The 21,571-nt window shown below is 58.1% G+C and overlaps 1 protein-coding gene across 1 annotated transcript; it reads right to left on the bottom strand.

Moving 5' to 3' along the window:
* Positions 1–3,350: 3,350 nt before the first annotated feature.
* LOC117644748 lies at positions 3,351–20,578 on the bottom strand. Its single transcript, XM_034384362.1, has 13 exons — positions 20,514–20,578; positions 12,579–12,781; positions 10,788–11,101; positions 10,284–10,466; positions 8,800–9,561; positions 8,503–8,691; positions 8,291–8,424; positions 7,753–7,968; positions 7,451–7,676; positions 5,527–5,646; positions 4,623–4,693; positions 4,034–4,382; positions 3,351–3,776 (listed from the first exon to the last, which is right to left on the bottom strand). Exons 1-13 carry the CDS (start codon positions 20,543–20,545, stop codon positions 3,351–3,353), a joined length of 3,225 nt encoding a protein of 1,074 aa, XP_034240253.1. The 5' UTR covers positions 20,546–20,578.
* Positions 20,579–21,571: the final 993 nt, after the last annotated feature.

Below are 21,571 nucleotides of genomic sequence, written 5' to 3' on the forward strand. Positions count from 1 at the left end.
GTTTTTATTTTATTTACTATAAGACAGATGAAGCCTAACTCTTAGTATATATTTTCCACATCTTTTAACACTACCTTTCTTTTATCTCAACTATACACGATGCAGGAATGTTTGTGGGAGAAGCATTTTATGTAATTTACAGGACACTTCTTGAAAAACTGAATTTATCATTCGTTTCCATTTTAGATAAGAGGATCTTAAATCACCGAAGTTAGATTAAAATGACCTGAACTGAAGTATTATAACAAACGAGCTATTTGTTGCAAGACATTATCGTTAGATCGAATTGAACCTAGGCAAGGGTACAGTGATTTAATTTAACGCTGGTCTAATCCTGAGTCATTCCCTCTCAGGACTGTGATACACAAAGAAGGAAGACCAGGAGCATTTTAGAGTCGCCCAACTAAATTATTCAACAACTTTTAAACGCGGGTTTTTAAAGAACTACCTCCATTCTCCTCGAAGTTTACAGACGTCTCAAAATCTTAAAACATCAATTTTTATTTTTATGGACAAGACATTACTTGGTAAAGCAATCACCCCAGCACGTTTGCCGATGCCTTCACTGTACGACGTCTTGCGAAGTTAAGAATCTGATGAAAAAGGTAATAAACAGATATAAGAAGTATAAACCCATTAACTCATTCACACAGTAAATGTGCTGTTAGGACGCCATTTTCACTTAAATCACTAAGAAACATTTTATTCCTTCATAAAAATATCGAAAATTCAATTGGATATTCTAGATGACACAATATACTTATAATAGCGCACGATGGAGTGGCGTGACTGAGTCAGAAGCCCCAGTCACAAGGCTCTCAAGGCGAAAACAAATATTTCTGTCATGTGGTACATTCTCTTGCCAAACTATCACAATTTGAAATGCTTTTCAAGCAGTTTCAACCATAACAATCCTAAGACAATTAACAAGGCGACGGGAATGCGGAAGTTGAAGGCTCGTAAGCAACACGTCGTGAATTTAAAGGATTATTAATTGTAAGGAAACTTGCAATTTTATTGGGCCCAAGCACAATAGATTGAACGCTTTAGAACGCACACTGCTGCCTTCCTCGGATGTAGGTTTTAAGGTTTGCCAGCGTTAAATGCACTGTCCTGCATCTGCAGAATGACCACTTTACATTTACCAAATTCAAGCCCAGCGCAATGCTTATACTTGTGCTAGATAATTTCTACTGAATAGACGCCATGAAGACCAAACTTTGAAATGAAGCCTCTTCCATCGACAGGAAGCAATACATTCAAAATTGCACAAGCTGACAAACCCATTCAGCTATTGAAGCACAGGTCCAAAATGTCTGTTATAGTTAACTAGATATTTGTGCACATTAATCTAGACAATTATCGCATTTCGAATAAAAGGTGGCTAACGCATTTAACTAACACGGCGTTACAATCATCCTTCAAAAGAAACACTCCCGAAGGGCCTCCCTCCATGGCATCCTTACTGGCGTTATTTTATTAGGATAAGAAAGTAAAATTTGGTCCTAATTCAGCAAAGAGTAAAATAGAACAACCAGAAGTATAAAATAGTGTTGAGATTTCTTATTGCTCTTTTGGAGCCTCTAAAAGAGTCAAAGCACCATAGGTTATTGAATAAATAGATATTCAATAAAGTAACAAGGCAATCAACATGACACAGCCATGTATTGAGCCTGATACAAATGATACACAATTCTCTTCATAATCAACATAGCTAAAACAGTTCAGATCTATACAAACCAACAATATATTCTTAGATTACTCTCTCACTCTTTCTTCTCACATCAACTGAAACCATTCTTCCTTCATGATTGGAAAAAATATATTTATATATTGTGTTATTCGCACTAATTTAAACTAAAATTCACAGACGGCCGAGTAAAAGTGGCCATTGCTAGAGGCAATGACGTTTAACTGTACAATAATACAATTTATAAAAAGTATGTGAGAAGGTAGGCGCCAAGCAAAACAGTTCAGCGCACAGTCGAGAAGAATTATCAGCAATACGTCCATTACACTACGAACAAAACTCAGCACAAGCGCACTTGGAGCCCGCTATTCGATTTGATAAAATTTGTAACGTGAGTACACCAAAATGACTGCCCCTTGACAATGCGCGCTGAAAATGTTGCATATCCCGTATGGTCGCGGTCGACCTCCTGCCACACTCACAGAATATTCACAGAATAGGCAAGTCTCTGACGTGTAACATAGAGCCGTACGTGCAAGTCCTACATCGTAAATCCTATTAGTTAAATTTGCCTGTAATTTGAAGAAAACTCAGACTATAATGAAACCTATGTTACGCGAGACAGTTGAAAAGGAAAACAAAACAAGAAACAAACACGAACTTCTCCGTTAGTGTTTACTACAAAGACATTCGAAAAGGCCACTCCTGGTTAAAATGGTAAACGCCGTGAAATTATAGTCTAAATATTTTGATTTTCGAAGAAAATCTGGATGAATCGTTATCTCCTTTACGATCCACTGGACGAATAAAGCAACAACATTAAACGCACCCCTTCTATACTGCTGATGCGAACAAATCTTTTAGTGCCAAACAACAATTGGAAGCTCCTTTTCATACCAGGCCTTTTTCGACTTTCTATGACATTCTATATCGGCATGACTGAAAGTGGCTTAGTAACGCTCAGTTTAACTGTGCACATCATAATAAGTGTGACCTGCAATACGTAAAATCTTTAGTCTTGTATACGCCAGGTCTAGTTAGCTTAGGTGCCATGACAAGAGTACAAGCGTAATATTATTTAGGCAGTGCCAGGACACAACAGTAAGCATCCCTATCAGGCGTCAAACCTCGCTCTCGGACACCACTGAAAATCATGAATCATGATATTATAAAACTAAACAAGTATCTCAACAACAACTTCAGTTTTACTAAATTGACGAGGTAATAAAACTTTATTAATAAACTACAACAACTAGTAACAATTTGATAACAGGTCAACAATGTTAAACGGTCCAGTTTGTCATGGCAGTAACTGTTCAGCAAAAAATAAAGAAATGGGGAGTGAGTCGAGGGCGGGGCATGGCGGCGGTTCCCGCGCCCGCGACTCGAGTCTCCGGCAGCAAGTCACCCCGACAGCAAGGATGGGATGGGGCGCTGTCGCCACCCTGTCGGCCACCCTGTACGACCTGGCCGACCACCGGGCTCCAGACGACCAGCCGACCAATAGGGCGGCTGGCGCGGCTGGCGTCACGCCCTAGCGCGCCCAGGGTGTGAGGTTCCTCGTTTGGGCCTCTCGGTGTGCCCCCGGGCGGCCTGGACACCCTGGGCCTTGCCCTGGGCAGGCTGGCTATGGCGGTGCACCCTGCGCGTGGTGTCGCGCTCAAGGCGGGTCGGCGCCGTCCTTCTCCCGGATGGCGCGCACCAGGTGTTCCCGCAGCTCGGCCTCGGAGCACCGCGACAGTCCCAGCAGCTCGTCGCGGGACAGGCGGTGCAGCGACCCCGGCCGGCCCTTGCCGCCCTTGCCGGCGCCCTTGGCCTTGCCGGGGTGCCGGCGGCTGGCCACCGCCGCGGCCCCCGCGTCCAGCGACGCCTTGCACGCCTCCTCGTCCTCCTCCGTCTCCTCCAAGAGCGTGTCCGCCGTGGTGTCCGCGGGGATGGCCGGCGCGGGCGGCTCCGGGACGGGGCCCACCACCACCACGGTGGTGGAGGAGGAGCCGCCGCCGTTGTTGCCGTTGCGGCCGTTGAAGAGGCGCGACGCGGACCGCGAGGCTCCGCTCTCGCCGATGGGGTTCAGCTTGGCGCCCACCTGCAGTCAGACACAGTCAGCCACGGCCGCGGCGCACCGGCCGAGGCGGCCAAAATCCCGGACGCGTTTTGAGCTCCTGAGTCGCTAAATGGGACTCGAACCGAACGTGTGACCCCACCAATGGTGCCCTCCGAACGAGGAATCCATTGCTGGGGTCACATGTTCGGTTCGAGTCCTGTTAAGCGCGACTCTGGAGCTCAAAACGCGTCCGGGATTTCGGCCGCATGCGCAGTGTGCGGAGTGGCGCCCCAACCCACCGAGTCGAGGTGCGACGCCCTCCTGGAGTTGAGGTCCGGCGGCGAGGTGCTGCCCTTGGAGAGGCGGCGGCCGACGGCGGCGCCGAGCAGCCTGGGGCTGAGCGCGGCCTCGGACGAGAAGCGGCGCACGCTCAGCGACGACCTGGAGCCCGCCTCGTCGCCCTTGGGGGAGCGCGAGAACAGCTCCCTGGACAGCCTGCGCGCGATGTCCAGCCGGCTGGCGCACGGACTCTTGGAGCGGCGCCGTTGGCCGTCGGGGCGCAGAGAGGGGCCGTCGCCTGGCGAGCCCACCGAGTCGCCGCCTTCCTCGCCAGGTGCCGACCCCTCCGCGCGCTCCTCCTGCTGGACCCTGTGCCGCCAGCAGAGAGAGGGGCAGGTCAGGCAGGCGTCGACCCAGTCGACCGTGGCTACTACCAGCCCTGGGACTACCGGCTAAAGCTAGGTCACTAACGTCGGAAGACGCCTAACCCGGATTTAAACAAGTTTCCCTTCTGTGTTGCTTTGATTCGAGCAGAATGCAATTACGATCCCCTTCACGCAAGTCATCACGTTACAAGCGGAACCGGAACTACTTCGATGAGGTACCTACCTCCGGATCTCCTGGATCATCTCGAAGAACTGGGCTTTGCTCTTTCTCCTTCTCCGCTGTTCGTGTTCCTTCTGGAACAAGGACCACGCGCAAAGGTGCGCGGGCGCCACCATCACATAACCATCGAGGTTCACCACGTCCGAGTGCCTGCGGCATGCCTGCGTTAGCCTGCGTGTGCCTTGCCGCGAGCTTCGAGCTTCGAGTTTCGAGCTTCGAGCTTCCAGCTTCCAGCTCCGAGCTTCGAGCTTCAAGCTTCGAGCTTCGAGCTTTGAGCTTCGAAATTCGAGCTTCGAGCTTTGAGCTTCGAGCTTCAAGCTTCCAGCTTCGAGCTCCGAGCTTCAAGCTTCGAGCTTTGAGCTTTAAGCTTTGAGCCTTGAGCTTCGAGCTTCGGCTCGCAATGCGGAGCGACGCGCTGGTGCGCTGCTTGGCTGTGAGAGCGTCGGGAATGTTAGAGGACCGTCGTGTCGCTCGAAAGTGAGGTCCGAATGAAGTTCAGGGAGTCCAATAAGGTGTAGGAAAGTAATGGACAGTGACAGTGTCGTCAGTCTGTTTGGTGTCGTCGAGGAAGTTAACGCGCCGACAAAGTGGCCAATCTAAATCATCGTCAACTTGTCAACTTAATACTTGATGAAGTGTCTGGGCGTTCGTGTCCGTCCGACTCGTCGCTGTGCCACGCTGTGCGGACGCGCGGCGGCGAAGGGCATGCCGGCAAGCATTCAGAGCGCGCGGGAAAAATAATTGAACAGTTTGCAGCAAAGTGAAAATAAAACAAGGAGAAAGTCAAGCGACCACAGCTAGCTCCACGCTTCGCTGCTACTCTACAAGCGTCCGAACTCGCTCGCTCGCTCCCACCGCCGCGAGCCCCCTGGGGGCCCTGGGGGACCCGTCCCTTCGCTGCACATACCCGCTTGACGCTCTTCTGGAAGAGGCTGGTGATCTGGCCCTGGCGCAGGGTGTGCACCAGCTCGCGCGCCGCGTGGTGCGGCGACACCAGCTCCACGCAGTTGATGAAGCGGTACAGTTTCTGCAAGGAGAAGCGAAATGAGCCACTGTTGCACAGTGAGCCAGAAGACCGGTGAAGGCGGCCAAAAGTCTAGACGCGTTTTGAGCTCCACAGTCGCCAAATGGGGCTCGAACCGAACGTGTGACCCCCACCAATAGATTTCTCGTTCGGAGAGCAATCCATTGGTGGGGTCACACGTTCGGTTCGAGTCCTATTGCAGCGGTTCTCAACCTTAAGGTCGCGACCCCAAGTGGGGTCGCGAAAAAATTTTAAGGGGTCGCGGCGAGGTAGCTGGGGTCGTGTTTTGGGCCGATTTTAAGCAGCCACTGCGTCTGATCCGAGGCGGGCATTTTGCTCCCTCAACCGGCAATTGGTCTTTGAACCTTCCTTTAGCATGCCTTTGTTACGGAGTGTGATTATCAGTCTTAGTTTGGGAGCAGCATTGTCTCAAAGTTTACCAAAACGGTCAGAAATGTCTTTGAAAAATCGTGTTTTGGGCTGATTTTAAGCAGCCACTGCGTCTGATCCGAGGCGGTATTTCGTCCTCCTTCAACAGGCAATTGGTCTTTGGACCTTCTTTTAGCATGCCTTTGTTACGGAGTGTGATTATCGGTCTTAGTTTGGGAGCAGTATTGTCTCAAAGTTGGCCGAAACGCTCAGAAATGTCTTTGAAAAATCGTTGTGCCTGTTTTGGTAAACTTTGAGACAATACTGCTCCCAAACTAAAACTGATAATCGCATTCCGTAACAGAGGCATGCTAAAGGAAGGTCCAAGGAACAATTGCCCGTTGAGGGAGCAAAATGCCCGCCTTGGATCAGACGCAGTGGCTGCTTAAAATCGACCCAAAACATGATTTTTTAAAGACATTTCTGAGCGTTTTGGCCAACTTTGAGACAATACTGCTCCCAAACTAAGACTGATAATCGCACTCCGTAACAGAGGCATGCTAAAGGAAGGTCCAAGGAACAATTGCCCGTTGAGGGAGCAAAATGCCCGCCTTGGATCAGACGCAGTGGCTGCTTAAAATCGACCCAAAACATGTTTTTTTAAAGACATTTCTGAGCGTTTTGGCCAACTTTGAGACAATACTGCTCCCAAACTAAGACTGATAATCGCACTCCGTAACAGAGGCATGCTAAAGGAAGGTCCAAAGACCAAGTGCCCGTTGAGGGAGCAAAATGCCCGCCTCGGATCAGACGCAGTGGCTGCTTAAAATCGACCCAAAACATGATTTTTTAAAGACATTTCTGAGCGTTTTGGCCAACTTTGAGACAATACTGCTCCCAAACTAAGACTGATAATCGCACTCCGTAACAGAGGCATGCTAAAGGAAGGTCCAAGGAACAATTGCCCGTTGAGGGAGCAAAATGCCCGCCTTGGATCAGACGCAGTGGCTGCTTAAAATCGACCCAAAACATGATTTTTTAAAGACATTTCTGAGCGTTTTGGCCAACTTTGAGACAATACTGCTCCCAAACTAAGACTGATAATCGCACTCCGTAACAGAGGCATGCTAAAGGAAGGTCCAAAGACCAAGTGCCCGTTGAGGGAGCAAAATGCCCGCCTCGGATCAGACGCAGTGGCATGCTAAAGGAGGGGTCCCGTGGGGTCGCGAAACTTTTCCTGGGGGTCGCGGAAATTTTTGGCTACAAATTTGGGGTCGCGAGCCGAGAAAGGTTGAGAATCGCTGTCCTATTGAGCGACTCTGGAGCTCAAAACGCGTCCGGGATTTTGGCCGCCTCCACCGGTCTTCTGGCCCACTGTGTGTTGGAGCCGGATACGGTCCTCCGGTTCAGCCTGCTTGGCCACGGCCACGCGACGTGCCTGGCTGAAGAACATGATGTTGCGACTCTTCCAGATGGTGCCCTTGGGCTTGTGGCGCAGCAGGGGCAGCGTGTACTTGTAGAACAGGTGCTCCACCACCAGGATGAGGATCCCCACGGCCATGCCGAGCCCCAGCAGGATGAAGACCCCCGCGACCGCCGCCACCCCTAGCGGCCGCGGCTGCGCCATGTCGTTGGCCAGCTTGAAGCAGGGCAGGCCGCCGTACCTAAACACACAATTTTTAAAAAATATTTCAAAATTGCTGGAACATTGCATGGTATTTGACTTGACGCGGTACGCACCACTTCTCCTGCAGGATGTCCATGTAGCCGTTGTTGGTGTACTTGGCGATGACGGCGGACACGCTGTCCTTGAGCGGGAAGCCCTTGGCCATGCCCACGGCGTACGTGTCCTCGTTGATGGCGTCCCCGATCTTCTGCAGCTTGCAGCCGTGGTCCGTGGCGCGGTAGTAGTCCAGGATGGGCGTGTCGGCGATCAGGATGTCCAGGGTGCCGTTCCTGCGCCGAGTCGGTCAGTCGCGCTGTCTCTCTCGCACCCTCACGGGACGCACAGTGGGCCAGAAGACCGGTGGAGGCGGCCAGAACTCTAGGCGCGTTTTGAGCTCCAGAGTAACTAAACTGGGCTCGAACCGAACGTGTGACCCCATCAATGGATTCCTTGTTCGGAGAGCAATCGATTGGTGGGGTCACACGTTCGATTCGAGTCCCATTTAGCGAATCTGGAGCTCAAAACGCGTCCGGGATTTTGACCGCCTCCACCGGTCTTCTGGCCCACTGCGGGACGCGCCGTGAGTGCGAGAGAGCCAGAGCGGGGGATTACCTGAGTCGGTGCACCCCTTCCTCCACCGTGGCCACGCTGAAGCGCTGCATGTGCTCCCACAGGTGGGGGTTGGCCCTGTGCACGTAGTAGTCCGCGGCCGAGTGTCTGGGCGCGCCTACCTTCTGGCTTAACAGCTGCAACGGAAAAAAATGGTAAATTTTTTGAAAGTTTTTTCGAACATTGGTTGACGCTTGGAGGTGCTGGGCACTTACACTGCGGTCGTGGTAGTTGGAGACGGCGTTGTGGAAGAAGAGGCCGGCGATGAGCGCCGCGATGTTGGCAGTGTAGGAGGCGACGAAGAGCACGGAGAAGCCGCCCCAGACGTTGATGAGGAACTTGTTGGGCCACGACTTGGGGGCCTTGAAGGCCACCAGGTGGCCGCACAGCAGGCCCCACATCACCTGCGGGGAATCGGGCCGTGGTCAGGACACAATAATTTTTGTTGTTTTTGGCCGCCGGCGCCGGCCTTGTGGCCCACTGTGGGGTGCGAGAGAGACAGAGAGACTCACCCAGAGCGCTGACGCGATGCTGAAGTTCTTGGAGCGCTGCCGGCCCCAGGGGTTGAGCCCGAAGGGGCTGAGCCACTCGTAGACGGCCACGGCGATGGCGGTCAGGTTGAGCGACAGGAAGATGGCGATCCAGAGCTCGGGCGAGAAGGGCAGCAGGAAGGCGTGCAGCGGGATCTCGCTCTTCTGCGTGGGCGCGGCGAGGAAGGACACGCCCGAGTAGAAGAAGGGCACGGAGAAGTCCATGACCTCGGAGCGCGAGCTGGACACGCTGAGCGCGGCGAAGGACATGTGCGCCGCGCCCGAGGTGAGGTCCCCGACGATGCCGTTCCACTTCCTGGCCGCGCGGCCGGGCGGCGCCAGGCCGGGCGCGCGCGACTCCCGGTTGACGCGGCTGCGCTGCGGGCGCTGCTCGCCGCCCGGCGAGTACTTCTGCTTCTGGTGGTGCTGCAGGCGCTGGTCCTGCTCCGCGTCGTGCATCGCCTGCTCGGCGCCCTGCTGGCCGTGCTGGCCGTGCTGGCCGTGCTGCCCGGCCGGCGGCGGCGCATTCTTCGGCTGCAGGTCCTGCTCGAGGTGGTGCGACTGCTGCGTGTGCTGCGGCTGGCCGCTGGCGTAGTACGGCTTGTGGTTGTGGTGCTGGTGCTCGTGCACCTGGCTGCCGAACACCCCGTCCGACACCACGTACAGGTGGAAATCGAACTCCAGCTCGTGGGCGATGTTCTCCAGCAGGTCCATGGCCAGCCCGTAGCAGCAGTTGGTTCGATACTGCCCGGGGGAGAAAAAAGAGGGGGCGATCAGTTTTCGCGGCCATCTCCGAATTCAACTTGCAGTAAAATCTGATTCTCTGTCGTCGGGCTGGAAGCGCTGGAGGTCAAGGGGTGCTTGGCGAGACCCCCATCGCGAACCCCAGATTGGTATCGTCATGTGAGGAGAGGTAAGGAGGTGGCGGCCGTGGCGGGGCGTAAGGCGATCTTGAGGAATGGTGGGCAGCGGGCAGCCAGGCAGGCAGGCAGCCAGGCAGCTCGCATCGCCTTATTTATGTCCGCTCGTAAAAGCTTCAATCCGCTTCTGCGTCGCCCCGAGCACAGCGACCATCGCGTCGTCGCTCTGTCTCTCTCGCACCGCCGAGGGACGCCCCGTGAGTGCGAGAGAGACAGAGCGACGAGAGCACGGTTCGAAATCAGCCTCCAGGGGCCGGCGGCCCCGCCCGGCCGCACTCCGCCACAACCTCTATCACATCGCAGTCTCAGACACCACCAAAACAAAAGCCCTTGTTATTTCTGACGTTTTCCAGTCCCGAGCTAGCAGCTTCCACTGAGAAATCTCTGTGTGAAACACCGAGGTATCCGTTTCACGCGCAGACTGCTATTTTCCTGACCGGGCTGGGACGAAACCCGCAGCGATAGGGGTGGCACGTGGAGAACACGGCAGCGAATTTGGGAAAAGGCGGGCGAAGGGATGAGCCAAGCCGTTTGTTCCAGACTCACCTTGTATCTCGGTAGGTCGAACTGCTCCTCGGAATCCCCCCTGTCAGACATGAAGTATCGGTCGTGGTCCGTCCTGCCGCCGCCCGCATCCGCGCCCGCCGTCGACTCGGTGGAGGCCGGGCCGTCGTCCCTGGGCTCGCCCTTGGGCTCGTCCTGGGGGTAGTCGGGCACGTCCACGACGTCCTGCAGAACATGGTCGCGGAACGTGAAGCCAACTTCTTTGTTTCTGTTGCTTGTCGCGACAGGTTTTGGCAGCACCGCGCAGTGGGCCAGAAGACCGGTGGAGGCAGCAAAAATTCCAGACGCGTTTTGAGCTCCAGAGTCGCTAAGTGGGACTCGAACCGAACGTGTGACCCCACCAATGGATTGCTCTCCGAACGAGGAATCCGTAGGTGGGGTCACACGCTCGGTTTCAGTCCTGTTTAGCGACTCTGGAGCTCAAAACGCGTCTAGAGTTTGGGCGCCTCCACCGGTCTTCTGGCCGGAGTGCACCGAAGCACTCACCTCGGGCACCACGACCTCCTCCGCGTCCTCGCGCTCCTGCGTCTCCAGCTCGCTGAAGACCAGCGTGAGGTTGTCCTTGCCGCGCGTGAGCAGGCGGTGGCAGGGCAGCCCGCGCAGGCACTGGCCGTCCTCGTCCAGCTCGGCCTCCATGACGAAGGGCGGCGCCAGGGCGGTGACGATGCGGAACACGGAGCGCGCCCTGGCGGACAGCCCCGGCACCACCAGGTCGCCGCCGGGCCACACGATGGTGTCCAGGTCCACGACGCGGCCCAGCACGCGGCCCACGCCCCGCCACATGCCCGTCACCGTCTCGCCTGCAACAAGGGGGCGCCCCCTCGGGTTCAAACACTGGGACTCGGGCCGCTTGAGGCTGCACTGCCGTTTCACCACAAAATGTTGCCACGCGAGTTGACAAAAAGGACGTCCCGGAACGTATCAGTCGGTCGTTTCCGCAGCGATCCACCGCCGCCGTGTTTGGCCAGGGCACTCGGTGCCTCGCCGCGCTGTCTCCCTCGCACCCGCACGGGCCCACACGGGCCGCCGCGCGAGTGCGAGGGAGACAGCGCGACGAAGCACCGTTTCGAAAACACCCCGCTCGTGGCCTCAGGAACACACAGGTGCCCCGGCCCGGCGCGGCACGGCCCGGCACACAGCCCCAAGGCTGGGACAACAAGGTCTCCGCTGTCTTGGCCACGACGTGCTCGCCTGCTCGCCGAGCTTCGTTGGAACGGCCCGCAAACAGGAAGCCCTGCGTCACACTTCCCCCGCCGGGGGTCGTCGCTCTGTCTCTCTCGCACTCCTGCGGGGCGCCGAGTCGGCCAGCCTTCTCCCCGGGCACAGTGGGCCAGAAGACCGGTGGAGGCGGACAAAACTCTAGACGCGTTTTGAGCTCCAGAGTCGCCACATGGGGCTCGAACCAAACGTGTGACCCCACCAATGGATTCCTCGTCCGGAGAGCAATCCATTGGTGGGGTCACACGTTCGATTCGAGTCCAACTTAGCGACTCTGGAGCTCAAAACGCGTCTAGAGTTTTGTCCGCCTCCACCGGTCTTCTGGCCCACTGTGCGGGAACGTCTTTTCGTCTGCGTCAAGTTAACGCTGCCTCTTTTACCGTCTCCATCGGACAGACAGACGGACAGGCCAGCCGGGCTGGGCAAGTGACCATACGTTTCCAGAGGTCCCCGCCTCCAGCCCAAAACTCGCCCTCAGAAAAAAGTTCAATACCTTGCTGTGAAAGGAGCACTGGAAGAAAAAAAAGTCAGCGAAACCCTGTCACGCGGACTTGAAAGAAAAAGTGTGTTTTTCTTGCGGTCCACTGCAACTGTAAGCCACCCCGTTCCTTCCGCAGCAGCAGCAGAGTCGCTCTGTCTCTCTCGCACTCACGGGGCGCCCCCTATAGGTGCGAGAAGGACAGAGCGGCGAAAACGACTCGGCAGCTTCGGGGTGACGAGCATTTGTATCGTCGTCAACTGGGAATTGGATTAGAGGGACGCAGAGGCACCCCGCTGTGGATCGGCGGGGGAAAGGAGGGGGGGGGGACGAAATACAATTTTCTCACTTAGGTCACCATTGTGCGCGATTACACGCGCGGCCGGGCACTAATGCAGTCCTCGGCCACGCTCCGCCGGACTGATTCCGAGGAGTCGTTTTCGCCGCGCCGTCTCTGTCGCACTCATGGGGCGGCTGGGGGACGGAGCGATCGCTTCGGAACCGCTCGTCTGTGGTGGGGGCCGCCTGGAGCTTCCAGGGGGCTCAGCGGGATGCGAGAGGGACAGGCTGGTCGTACTCACCCTCCTCGTCGATGGCGTCCACCACCTCGTCCGTCTGGTGGGTGGCCTGCTGCAGCAGCGGCGCCGAGGCGCGCGCCATGGGCGGCACGGGCTGCCGCACCAGGTTGAGGATCTGGAAGGAGGCGGACAGCGTCTTGGCCGGCCGGTCCTCCAGCCAGTCGGCGCGGCCCGCCATCGCCTCCTTGGCCGCGACGCGCAGCTCCCTGTGGGGGAGAATGGGGGAGAAAGGAGCATACAGTGGGCCAGAAGGCGGACAAAACTCTAGACGCGTTTTGAGCTCCAGAGTCGCTTAATGGGACTCGAACCGTACGTGTGACCCCACCAATGGATTGCTCTCCGAACGAGGAATCCATTGGTGGGGTCACACGACGGCTTCAGACGACTGCAGGCAGAGTGCGCCCCGCCGACTCACTCAGAGCGGCGAGCCCGGCGAGGCCGGCGAGGCACAGGATGCCTGATTTGTCGTCTGCAGCCGTCTCGCTGCTGGTGCTGCTCCTCCGGAGCCAGATGCGCTTAATAGGGTCGCTGGAGGGAATTAAACCCTCGCCACGACACCCCGCCCCGCCCCGCCCCGCCCCGCCCCGCCCCGCCGCCGGTCCAGCAGAGGCAATCTTGTAACAACAAAGTACCTCCACCGGTGTGCCTCCCTCCCTCCGCTCCTCGTGCTGCTGTCGCTGCCGACGCCGCCGACGCCGAGACGGACTCCGTCAACCCAACTTCCGGCCCTTCCGGCCAATCGGGGAAGTCGCCTAGCAAAACCGCATCAGGACGGCGCCAATGACGGCGCCAATACTGGGGCCGACTGGGGCCCTGATTGGGGTTAGTCGCGATTCAGAGTTTGCGGTGTGGTGCGCTCTCGGCTTCGGCCGGACCGCCCACCAGGCGATTCGAAACGCCCAAAAGCCGGCCGTCGTTGAAACAATGACCAGCAAGATAAACAGAAACAGCGCGTGAATCGGAGCGGAGAAATTCTCTGAATCCGTGTCGCTTCGCCGCGCTTCGCCGCACTTCGCCGCGACTCGCCGCGACGACGTGATATGGTTGTGAATCATCCGTCACCCGACTCGGAACGCTCGATTAACGAATCGGCTCTCTCGAAAAGGCCCTCCGCGCTCCGCACCCCGGAAACAAAGAAAAATGGTCAAAGGGACTGGCGAGTGGAAATAGAGAAAGATTAAAATGAATAAAAAAATTTGCGCGGGCGGGGCCTGGAACTTGCCGCTGCCGCGGTGCCGCGCGGTGCCGCTTACGCCCCCCGTCCCTCGTCGCCAACGACCGAAGCACCTGGCATGGATTATTTATCACGTTGAGGCCGGGGAAAGGGGAATAAGGAAAAAGGAGGGGACGAAGAAAAGTAACACGATTTCGGCGTGAATTATTGCGGCCGGACCTTGAATCAGTCATCGGACATGCGCACTAAAACAATTTGCCGAATTAGACCCACCGAGACCTTCGCAGCCTTCGCAGCCTTCGGAGCGCCGCGGGAGGGAAATGGAGGGAAATGGAGCACCCCCTCCCCTCCCCTCCCACGCTGGAAAGTTGGAGCTCACAACGATTCCGTTCCGCCTTTGCGTGTCGCCCGTGTAAATAACCAGGGATGAATAGAAGGGGCGGGGCGGGGCGCGTGCGGTGGGGCCGTGACACCCCCTCCCCCCGTCCCCCTCCCCACGTGGTCCTCGAAACGGCCGGTGGACGGACAGGTCCATTCAAAAGAGATTTGTCGCGCGGTTTTGAATATAAGCTGTCGGCCGCGCGCTGCCTGGACTGCTGCGGGCATTTCACGGACGGTCCGGCAAACGGCTAGCTGCTCGCCCCGCCCCGCCCCGCCCCGCCCCGCCCCGCCCCGCCCAACCCACTTGTGCACGTGTCGTTAAACGCAGAGCGGCCAGCGCGCCACTGACACCGGCAGCCAACCGACGCGACCGCCACACTGTAGGAATGATCGTGGAGAAATCACTTGCGGGTTTGAAAAAAAAAACAGCAACAGCAGCAACAACAACGAAAATCACTTTCTAAACTGCCGACTCGATCCTTAGACAGTTGATAATCGTTCTCCAAACTGGGCGACACCCCTGGCGAGTCCACATGCCGTGCACGCCGCTCTCTGCGCCCCAGGAGGACTGCGGGCAACGCCAGGCAACGCGTGGCGCAGAAACAAAACTTAACTGGGGCGCTACTGTGAGAGAGAGAGAGAGAGAGAGAGAGAGAGAGAGAGAGAGAGAGAGAGAGAGAGAGAGAGAGAGAGAGAGAGAGAGAGAGAGAGAGAAGTCCCCGCGGCGGTTAAGGCGGAATTCCCTATCGAACTCACACCGGTTCGAGGTTCGGCAGGAAGGGCAACCGGGCGGCGGTGCGGCGGGGGCTTACTACAACAACTGGCCCGTTATCCTTGTCTGCTGTGCCGCTGGCCCCGCCCCGTCCCCCCCCCCCTTCCCGTCCGCGCCTACAATGTAAGGACACGACGCAGGAATGAGAAACTGCGGAAGAGTAGCTGAGACGGAAAGAGGCCGGCTGGGTGCACTCAACGCCCCCCCCCTTTTCCCTCTCCCTCCCACCCCCTTGGCCGCCGCGTTCTGTCCCGCTTCGTCCAAATCTCCGCGCAAGGATTACAACAGCACTCCCCCCCCCCACCCTCGTCCTTCATCCCCGACCTCTGATGATGGCGCCCAGTCTACTAGCGGGCCAGGACAAGGCGACCACGAAAAAAGTTTAAAAAAATATTTAAAAAGACGGAAAATAAGGAGGGGCAAAAACGAGAGCAAAGAGTGACGTCCGGATTAAAGAGCCGTAATTGACAGTGATGTGGAGGGGTGGCGATTGAGAGAGAGAGAGAGAGAGAGAGAGAGAGAGAGAGAGAGAGAGAGAGAGAGAGAGAGAGAGAGAGAGGGAGAGAGCGCAAACGAGGTTAATGAAAGGGTCCGGGGCGTGCCGCGCCTGCCCGCTCTGCAAGTTCCTCTCCTCGCCGGGCACTACCAGGGCACTGCGAGAAAGGAAGTGTATTGTCGCGGGGGAAGTTCGGTTCGGGGCGGCATTGCCGCGGCAACTCTATCCAGGGCAGCGTCGGAAGAAAACACCCTCCGAATCGGCCGCGGGGAAGGCAAGGCACAGGCAAGCTGGCGGCCTCCTGTTTGGCGCTCACTTGAAAAGCCTTCACGTGACCTTCACGCATCGCCCCGTGACCTTGGACTCTACTTGGACCTGGCCGGGGCACGCGCCGGGGCAAGGCAGTCATCAATAACTTGGACGCCGCGCTTTGGCCTCTCCATTTTGCTAAAGCCGTTCTGCTCAAAGGGAAGTCCTCGCTGTCTGTCTGCGACTGGCGATTGAGCGAAGATTAAGCGACCGGGCCGCCTGTCTGCTGTCGAGCTAGCCTCGGCGCAGGGCGCAGGGCTCAGGCCGAGCGGTCCAGACTGGTCCAAAGCGTCCCACAACTCCCTTCAAGTTGCCTTGCTCGCCCCGCCGCGCCCCGCCGCGCCCCGCCGCGCCCTGGTTGACCCAAGGCGGGATTAGCACTCTGTCTCTCTCGCACCCCTCCGGCAGGGCCCACGAGTGCGACAGTGACCGAGCGACTGCAGCAGCCAGGCAGCAGCCCAGGGGCGGCCTCGGAGAGTGAGTGCTCGGATCGCTCGCAAGGTAGCGCGCTACGCGGGACCCTGACCTTTGGAACCTCGCCGGGTGGCAACCTAAGAGATCGAAAGCCACAAGGCGGCGCAAGGCGGCGGAAGGCCATCGGGGCGAGGCGGCAACCCTAACGAGGACGTCCGGCTTGAAAGCAGCTAACCGATGGCCACTCTAGGCTGCCGAAATCCCACCCCTCGTCCTTGCTGGCAGGCTAGGCGGGGCGAGCCCAACGGGGACGCGTTCATGTGGGTCACGGCACGGCACGGCACTCGCAGTGCAGCAGATGGGGGACTGAGGATGGAGGACTCGCCGACCACAGAGATGAGAAAAGTGATCCTTCTCCGGCACTGCTGGCCCGTCGCGACCCGATACAACTAAACCTTTCGTCGGGGTTGTGCATACATAAAGTTACCGTTTTTAAGCTTTACTTCCTTTTAACGTGATTTAATGGTCAAGGTCGCCGTTTGCGAGATGTTGACACTCGTATTTCTAAGGAGGGTCACCGCATGCGGTGGGCGAGGGCGGGCCGGAAGCAGGTCGCTTTCATATCCGGGTCCTCTCTGGACTTTCCGGTCGGGCCGCAACAGCCTGCAGTCTGGCCAAGGCTGGCCAAGGCTGGCCAAGGCTAAGGTGACTGTGGGAGGCTGGAAAGTGGAGCAGCTTGCCGTCGGCTTGGCAGGCCCGGCGTGCGATTACTCCTCGTCCCGTTTAAGCTGAGCCGGCTTGTAGTGCAGTGGCAGCGGTAGCAGCAGCGGTAGCAGCAGCAGCAGCAGGGACATGAAAAGTAACGCTCGAGGACGGGAGGGACAAGTGGTGCTGAAGACTAGAGGCTCACTTGGGGGCGTTGGGCGGGGGTGTGGTCGGCGGCAGTAGGGGTGCCGGGAGGAGCAGGAGGAGTTGGAGGAGTACGAGGAGTTGGAGGAGTACGGGGAGTTGGAGGAGTACGGGGAGTTGGAGGAGTACGGGGAGTTGGAGGAGTACGGGGAGTTGGAGGAGTACGGGGAGTTGGAGGAGTACGGGGAGTTGAAGGGGAAGCAGGAGTAGGGGATGCACCAACTTCCCAGGCAGAGGTGCGATTTGAAAAAGAAAAGGACACGTCGGATGTGGTGTGGGTGGGTTTGGATTGGCGGGAGCTGGGTCGGGTCGCCGCTAGAAAGGGGCAGGGGGAGGAGGGCGCGCTCTTTCCGACGGCCTTGGGTTTTGGACCCATTGGGTTCCAGGCCGCTGCCGTCGGTACACTGGGCGCGGCTTAGGCTGCAGGGTACCGAGCGAACAAAGGCCGACAATCTTTTGCCAAGAACGCGAGCTAGTGATGGCCGTGCTGGTGGACCGACCTTGCCCACAGTGGGCCAGAAGACCGGTGGAGGCGACCAAAATTCGAGACGCGTTATGGACTCCAGAGTCGCTAAACAGGACTCGAACCGAACGCGTGACCCCACCGATGGATTGCTCTCCGAACGAGGAATCCATTGGTGGGGTCACGCGCTCGGTTACAGTCCCACTGAGCGACTCTGGAGCTCGAAACGGGTCTAGAATTTTGGCCGCCTCCACCGGTCTCCTGGCCCATTGTGCGGCTCCAGGAGTGTCGGCCGAGGCGGTGCCGGGTGTCCCCCGCCGTCCTGACGCGTCTGGGGGGTCTCGGAGGCCCTCAGCGCGCCACTGCCGACACCTGCACCCGCATGGGGCGAGCAGCGCGCAGATGGAGACGAGAGGGGGGGAGTGGGGGGGGGGATCCAGATGTGAAAGGCGCGCTGGGTGCGAGCTCGGCTGCTCTGCCGGGGAATCAGGTGACAGGGGTTGCGCCTGCCGCTGCGCTGCGTGGCGCGGCGCGGGGGGGAGGGGGAGGGGGAGGGGAGTCTCAGTTTCAGACAGGCGTGTGGGCGTGACTGACCAAAAAAATCTCATTCAACGAACGTTAATGAAAGCAGATGATACTCGTTTGGTTTTCTTATACGGGGTAGTATGCGGGCCCATTCCAAAGATAGTATTTGAAATTGTGCATGAAACAAAATACATAGACCCGAGCGAGCTGGCCGGTGTTGGTATTTTGGTACTAGCCGTGTCGAGCTGTGGCTTGCACCGCCCGCCGCCGAACCCGAGCCCGAGCGCCCCGGGCCGGGCCGAATCGGGAGGCATTGTTGCGCGATATTCCGCGCCGTGGCAGGCGGGGAGGGATTGTCAATGCGAGGAGGGGGTGCCATTGTTTACGCCCGGTGCCGCTGGTGCTGTACCGCGGAGGGATTGTCGAATTCCGCGCAGGCTGCGCCTCATTGCCAGCCAGCCAGCCAGCCACACGCACCAGCCCGCCCCGGCCGCCAGTCCCTATAGTTAGGATACGCGCTTGGTTTCTGGACTCGAGAGTAAAAGCACGCTGACACCTTCATTTGTGTAAAGTAGTATAGTAGTATGTTTCAAGTGTGAAGGTATCATCTGCTAAAAAGGGGAGAGGGTGAGGCGAGGATGGAGGTCGAAAGTGAAGTCTGCATCGCCTTGACGAGCGCAGCCGATCGTGGCCGAGCACTGCGGCCGGCGCGCGGGCCGATTTGCAAGTCAGGGCAGCGGCGTTTTTTTTTTTTTTTTGTTTTTTATTTTTGGAGGCGATGACGGGCTGGTGCCAGCACCGCCAGCACCGCCATCCATGGAAGCACATCAATCATGCACGGTCCGCCCCACCAGGGCGTGCCACGGCGTGCCACGGCGTGGCCCTGCAGGGCTGCCGACGCCAGCCTCAAGCATCGCCAGCCCGCCGTTTTGCATCCAGCCATGTACATGCCATTAAAGTGCAGATGCCGAGCCGCCGAGCCACGGCCGGGCCTCGGCCGGGCCGGGGACACAGTTCGGGAACGCGGGGGGAATGTTTGCTCGTCTCAACTGGTGTTGGGGAGGGAATGCCCTAGACGGGCCAAATAAGCGGAGCGCGCGGCGTAATCACTTTTTTTTTGTCTCGCGAGTGTAAATTTGATTGGGTGTCCGTCCCGGTGTTGATTGTCCGGGGCGGGGCGGGGTACCTACACTGTGCCACTGTGCATGCTGCATGCCGGGCCAGCCCGGGCCAGCACAGGCCCGCCCAGGGTGTGCGGGGCCAGCGGCTGGCGGGGCGTAGCGGGGCGGCCCGGGCTGGCGCGGCTCTGCTGCCCACAGAGGTTAGGGAGGGGGTCGATACTGGTGACGTCACAGGGGGCGGCGGGAGGGAGAGAGATAGAGGGGGGCAACGTGTGGGGTCCCCCTTCTCCACCCCCTACGCCCCCCATGCGGCTCCAGGCAGTCGGAGGACAAAGTTTTCGTTAAAACGGAACTTACATATTCAGAATATAAAGATGTTCCCGAGAGCTAGCGCTCACGCCGGCTGCGCGCCACACTCCATCCCCCTTTTAATGTCGAAAAGTTTTAAGTAAATAAATAGGCAATTCGGGATGGGAAGTCGCGGCAGTGGCGATAACCGACTGTGAAGCGCTCGTCCCTCTGCCGGTCCCCGCCGGTCCCCGCCGATTCGTCCAAATCGACGAGCCAACTCGTTCCTGGCAGGCAGGCAGTCAGCTCGTGAAAGCGCATTCACTCGGCTGGAGCCTCGCTGGAGCCACGCTGGAGTCCCGGCTGGAGCCGGGGCCTCATCATAAAAGACGCGCCGCCCTTTGAAAGTGCCCCCGGCGCCCCCAAAGGATCGGGCGTCCGGCACAACAACAAGCGGACAACAACAAAACCAACAGCAACAACAACTACAACGACAAGCGGTAAGGGAACCTGGAGTCGACGTGTGCGACCCACGCCGCCAGGGTTACATCGTGCAGAGCAATCCTCCCAAAGAAATTTTCACTGTTCGAAACGATTCGAAAGCCTCTCTCATAACCGAATGTAACGTCAAGCTCCCCCGCGCAGGTTAACAGAGGACAGGCTCTCTCGACTGCACGGGAAGCGTGGCAATCTGACGCGACGATCTGGAAGGACGCTCCTCTGAGCCGTGACAAGTGCCTGAGCCCTGCTCCGCCCTGCTCCGCCCTGCTCCGCCGGCGGCAAGGTGGGGGGGGGGGGGGGGTCTACCGTCGCGCGCCTCTCAGTGGGCCAGAAGACCGGTGGAGGCGGTCAGAACCCCGGACGCGTTTTGAGCTCCAGAGTCACTAAATGGGACTCGAATCGAACGTCGTGACCCCACCAATGGATTGCTCTCCGGACGAGGAATCCATTGGTGGGGCCACACGTTCGGTTTGAAGCCTATTTAGCGACTCTGGAGCTCAAAACGCGTCAAGAGTTTGGGCCGCCGGCGCCGGTCTTCTGGACCACTGTAAATGAATTCTTTTACAGTGTGCCGACGCTACTCACTTGGCCATGAGCGTGGAGAAGGTCCGCGGCATGTTGTTGGGGGTCCGCGGCGCGCCCAGGGTGACGTAGGGCGCGGCCCAGCAGTCGGCGCGCGCGGCCAGCGCGGCGGGGAGGTTGCCGGCCACGGCGAGGCGGCGCAGGGCCTCCACCACGACGCGCAGGCCGCCCTTGATGGCGTGCCGGTCCAGGCGGATGGGCTGCCGGCGGAGCGTGAGCATGCCCAGCGGGAAGGGCGGCGGCTCCACCGGCACGCCCGAACCGCTCGCGCCGATCCAGCCTGGAACCGGCCGAGCAACACGATGCTTAACCACACTAATAATTACATTTTTGTGTTTTAAAACTCTTGAATATTTATTAAATATCTTATTCTCAACTGAATTTTAGTTTTTTCTAAATCATAATTTGGTTTCTAAAGTTTAATTTCTGTCTACACTTGTTTTCTAGAATCTTAATTTTTTTCGAGTCGTGAATCTTTTTCCAAGTCCTTGGACAGGACCCGACCTACCTCCGCGGTGGCGCATGACGGGCGGCGGCGGCGCCTGGCTGCCCCTGGGCGTGTGCTGCCACTGGCCCTTCTGCCGCTTGCGCTGCCACTCGCTGCCCTCCTCCGAGGTCCGCCTGCGCTCCGAGGGCTGCTGGGCTGGCGGCTTGGCGGCGGCGGCGGCCGCGGCGGAGGCCACCCCCCGGGGCCGGCGCACCAGCCCCCAGTCGTCGGCGGCGTCCTGGCCGCCCTGTGGCCGCTCGGCCAGGAAGGCGGCGCTGCCGGGCGGCGGCCCCGGCAGCTCGTCGTGCTGCGCGCGCGTGTCCAGCCACAGCCACACGAAGTGGCCGTCCACCATGTTGAGGCGCCGGCCCTCCGCCAGGATGTTGCGCGCGCTGCGCTCGTCGCACATGAGCACCACCACGCCGCGCGTCAGCCGCGACACGTCGGCCAGACGGCTGCAAGCAGAGCGAGCAAAGCGGAGCCGATTACAACCCGGTACAGACCGCCCTGGCAGCCCGCCAGCGACGCCACGCCTCGCGCTTCATGGGGCAGGCTCCCTAGGTTCCGAAGGGCC

This window comes from Thrips palmi, unplaced genomic scaffold (genome assembly GCF_012932325.1).
Source record: "Thrips palmi isolate BJ-2018 unplaced genomic scaffold, TpBJ-2018v1 HiC_scaffold_18, whole genome shotgun sequence".
NCBI lineage: Eukaryota > Metazoa > Arthropoda > Insecta > Thysanoptera > Thripidae > Thrips > Thrips palmi.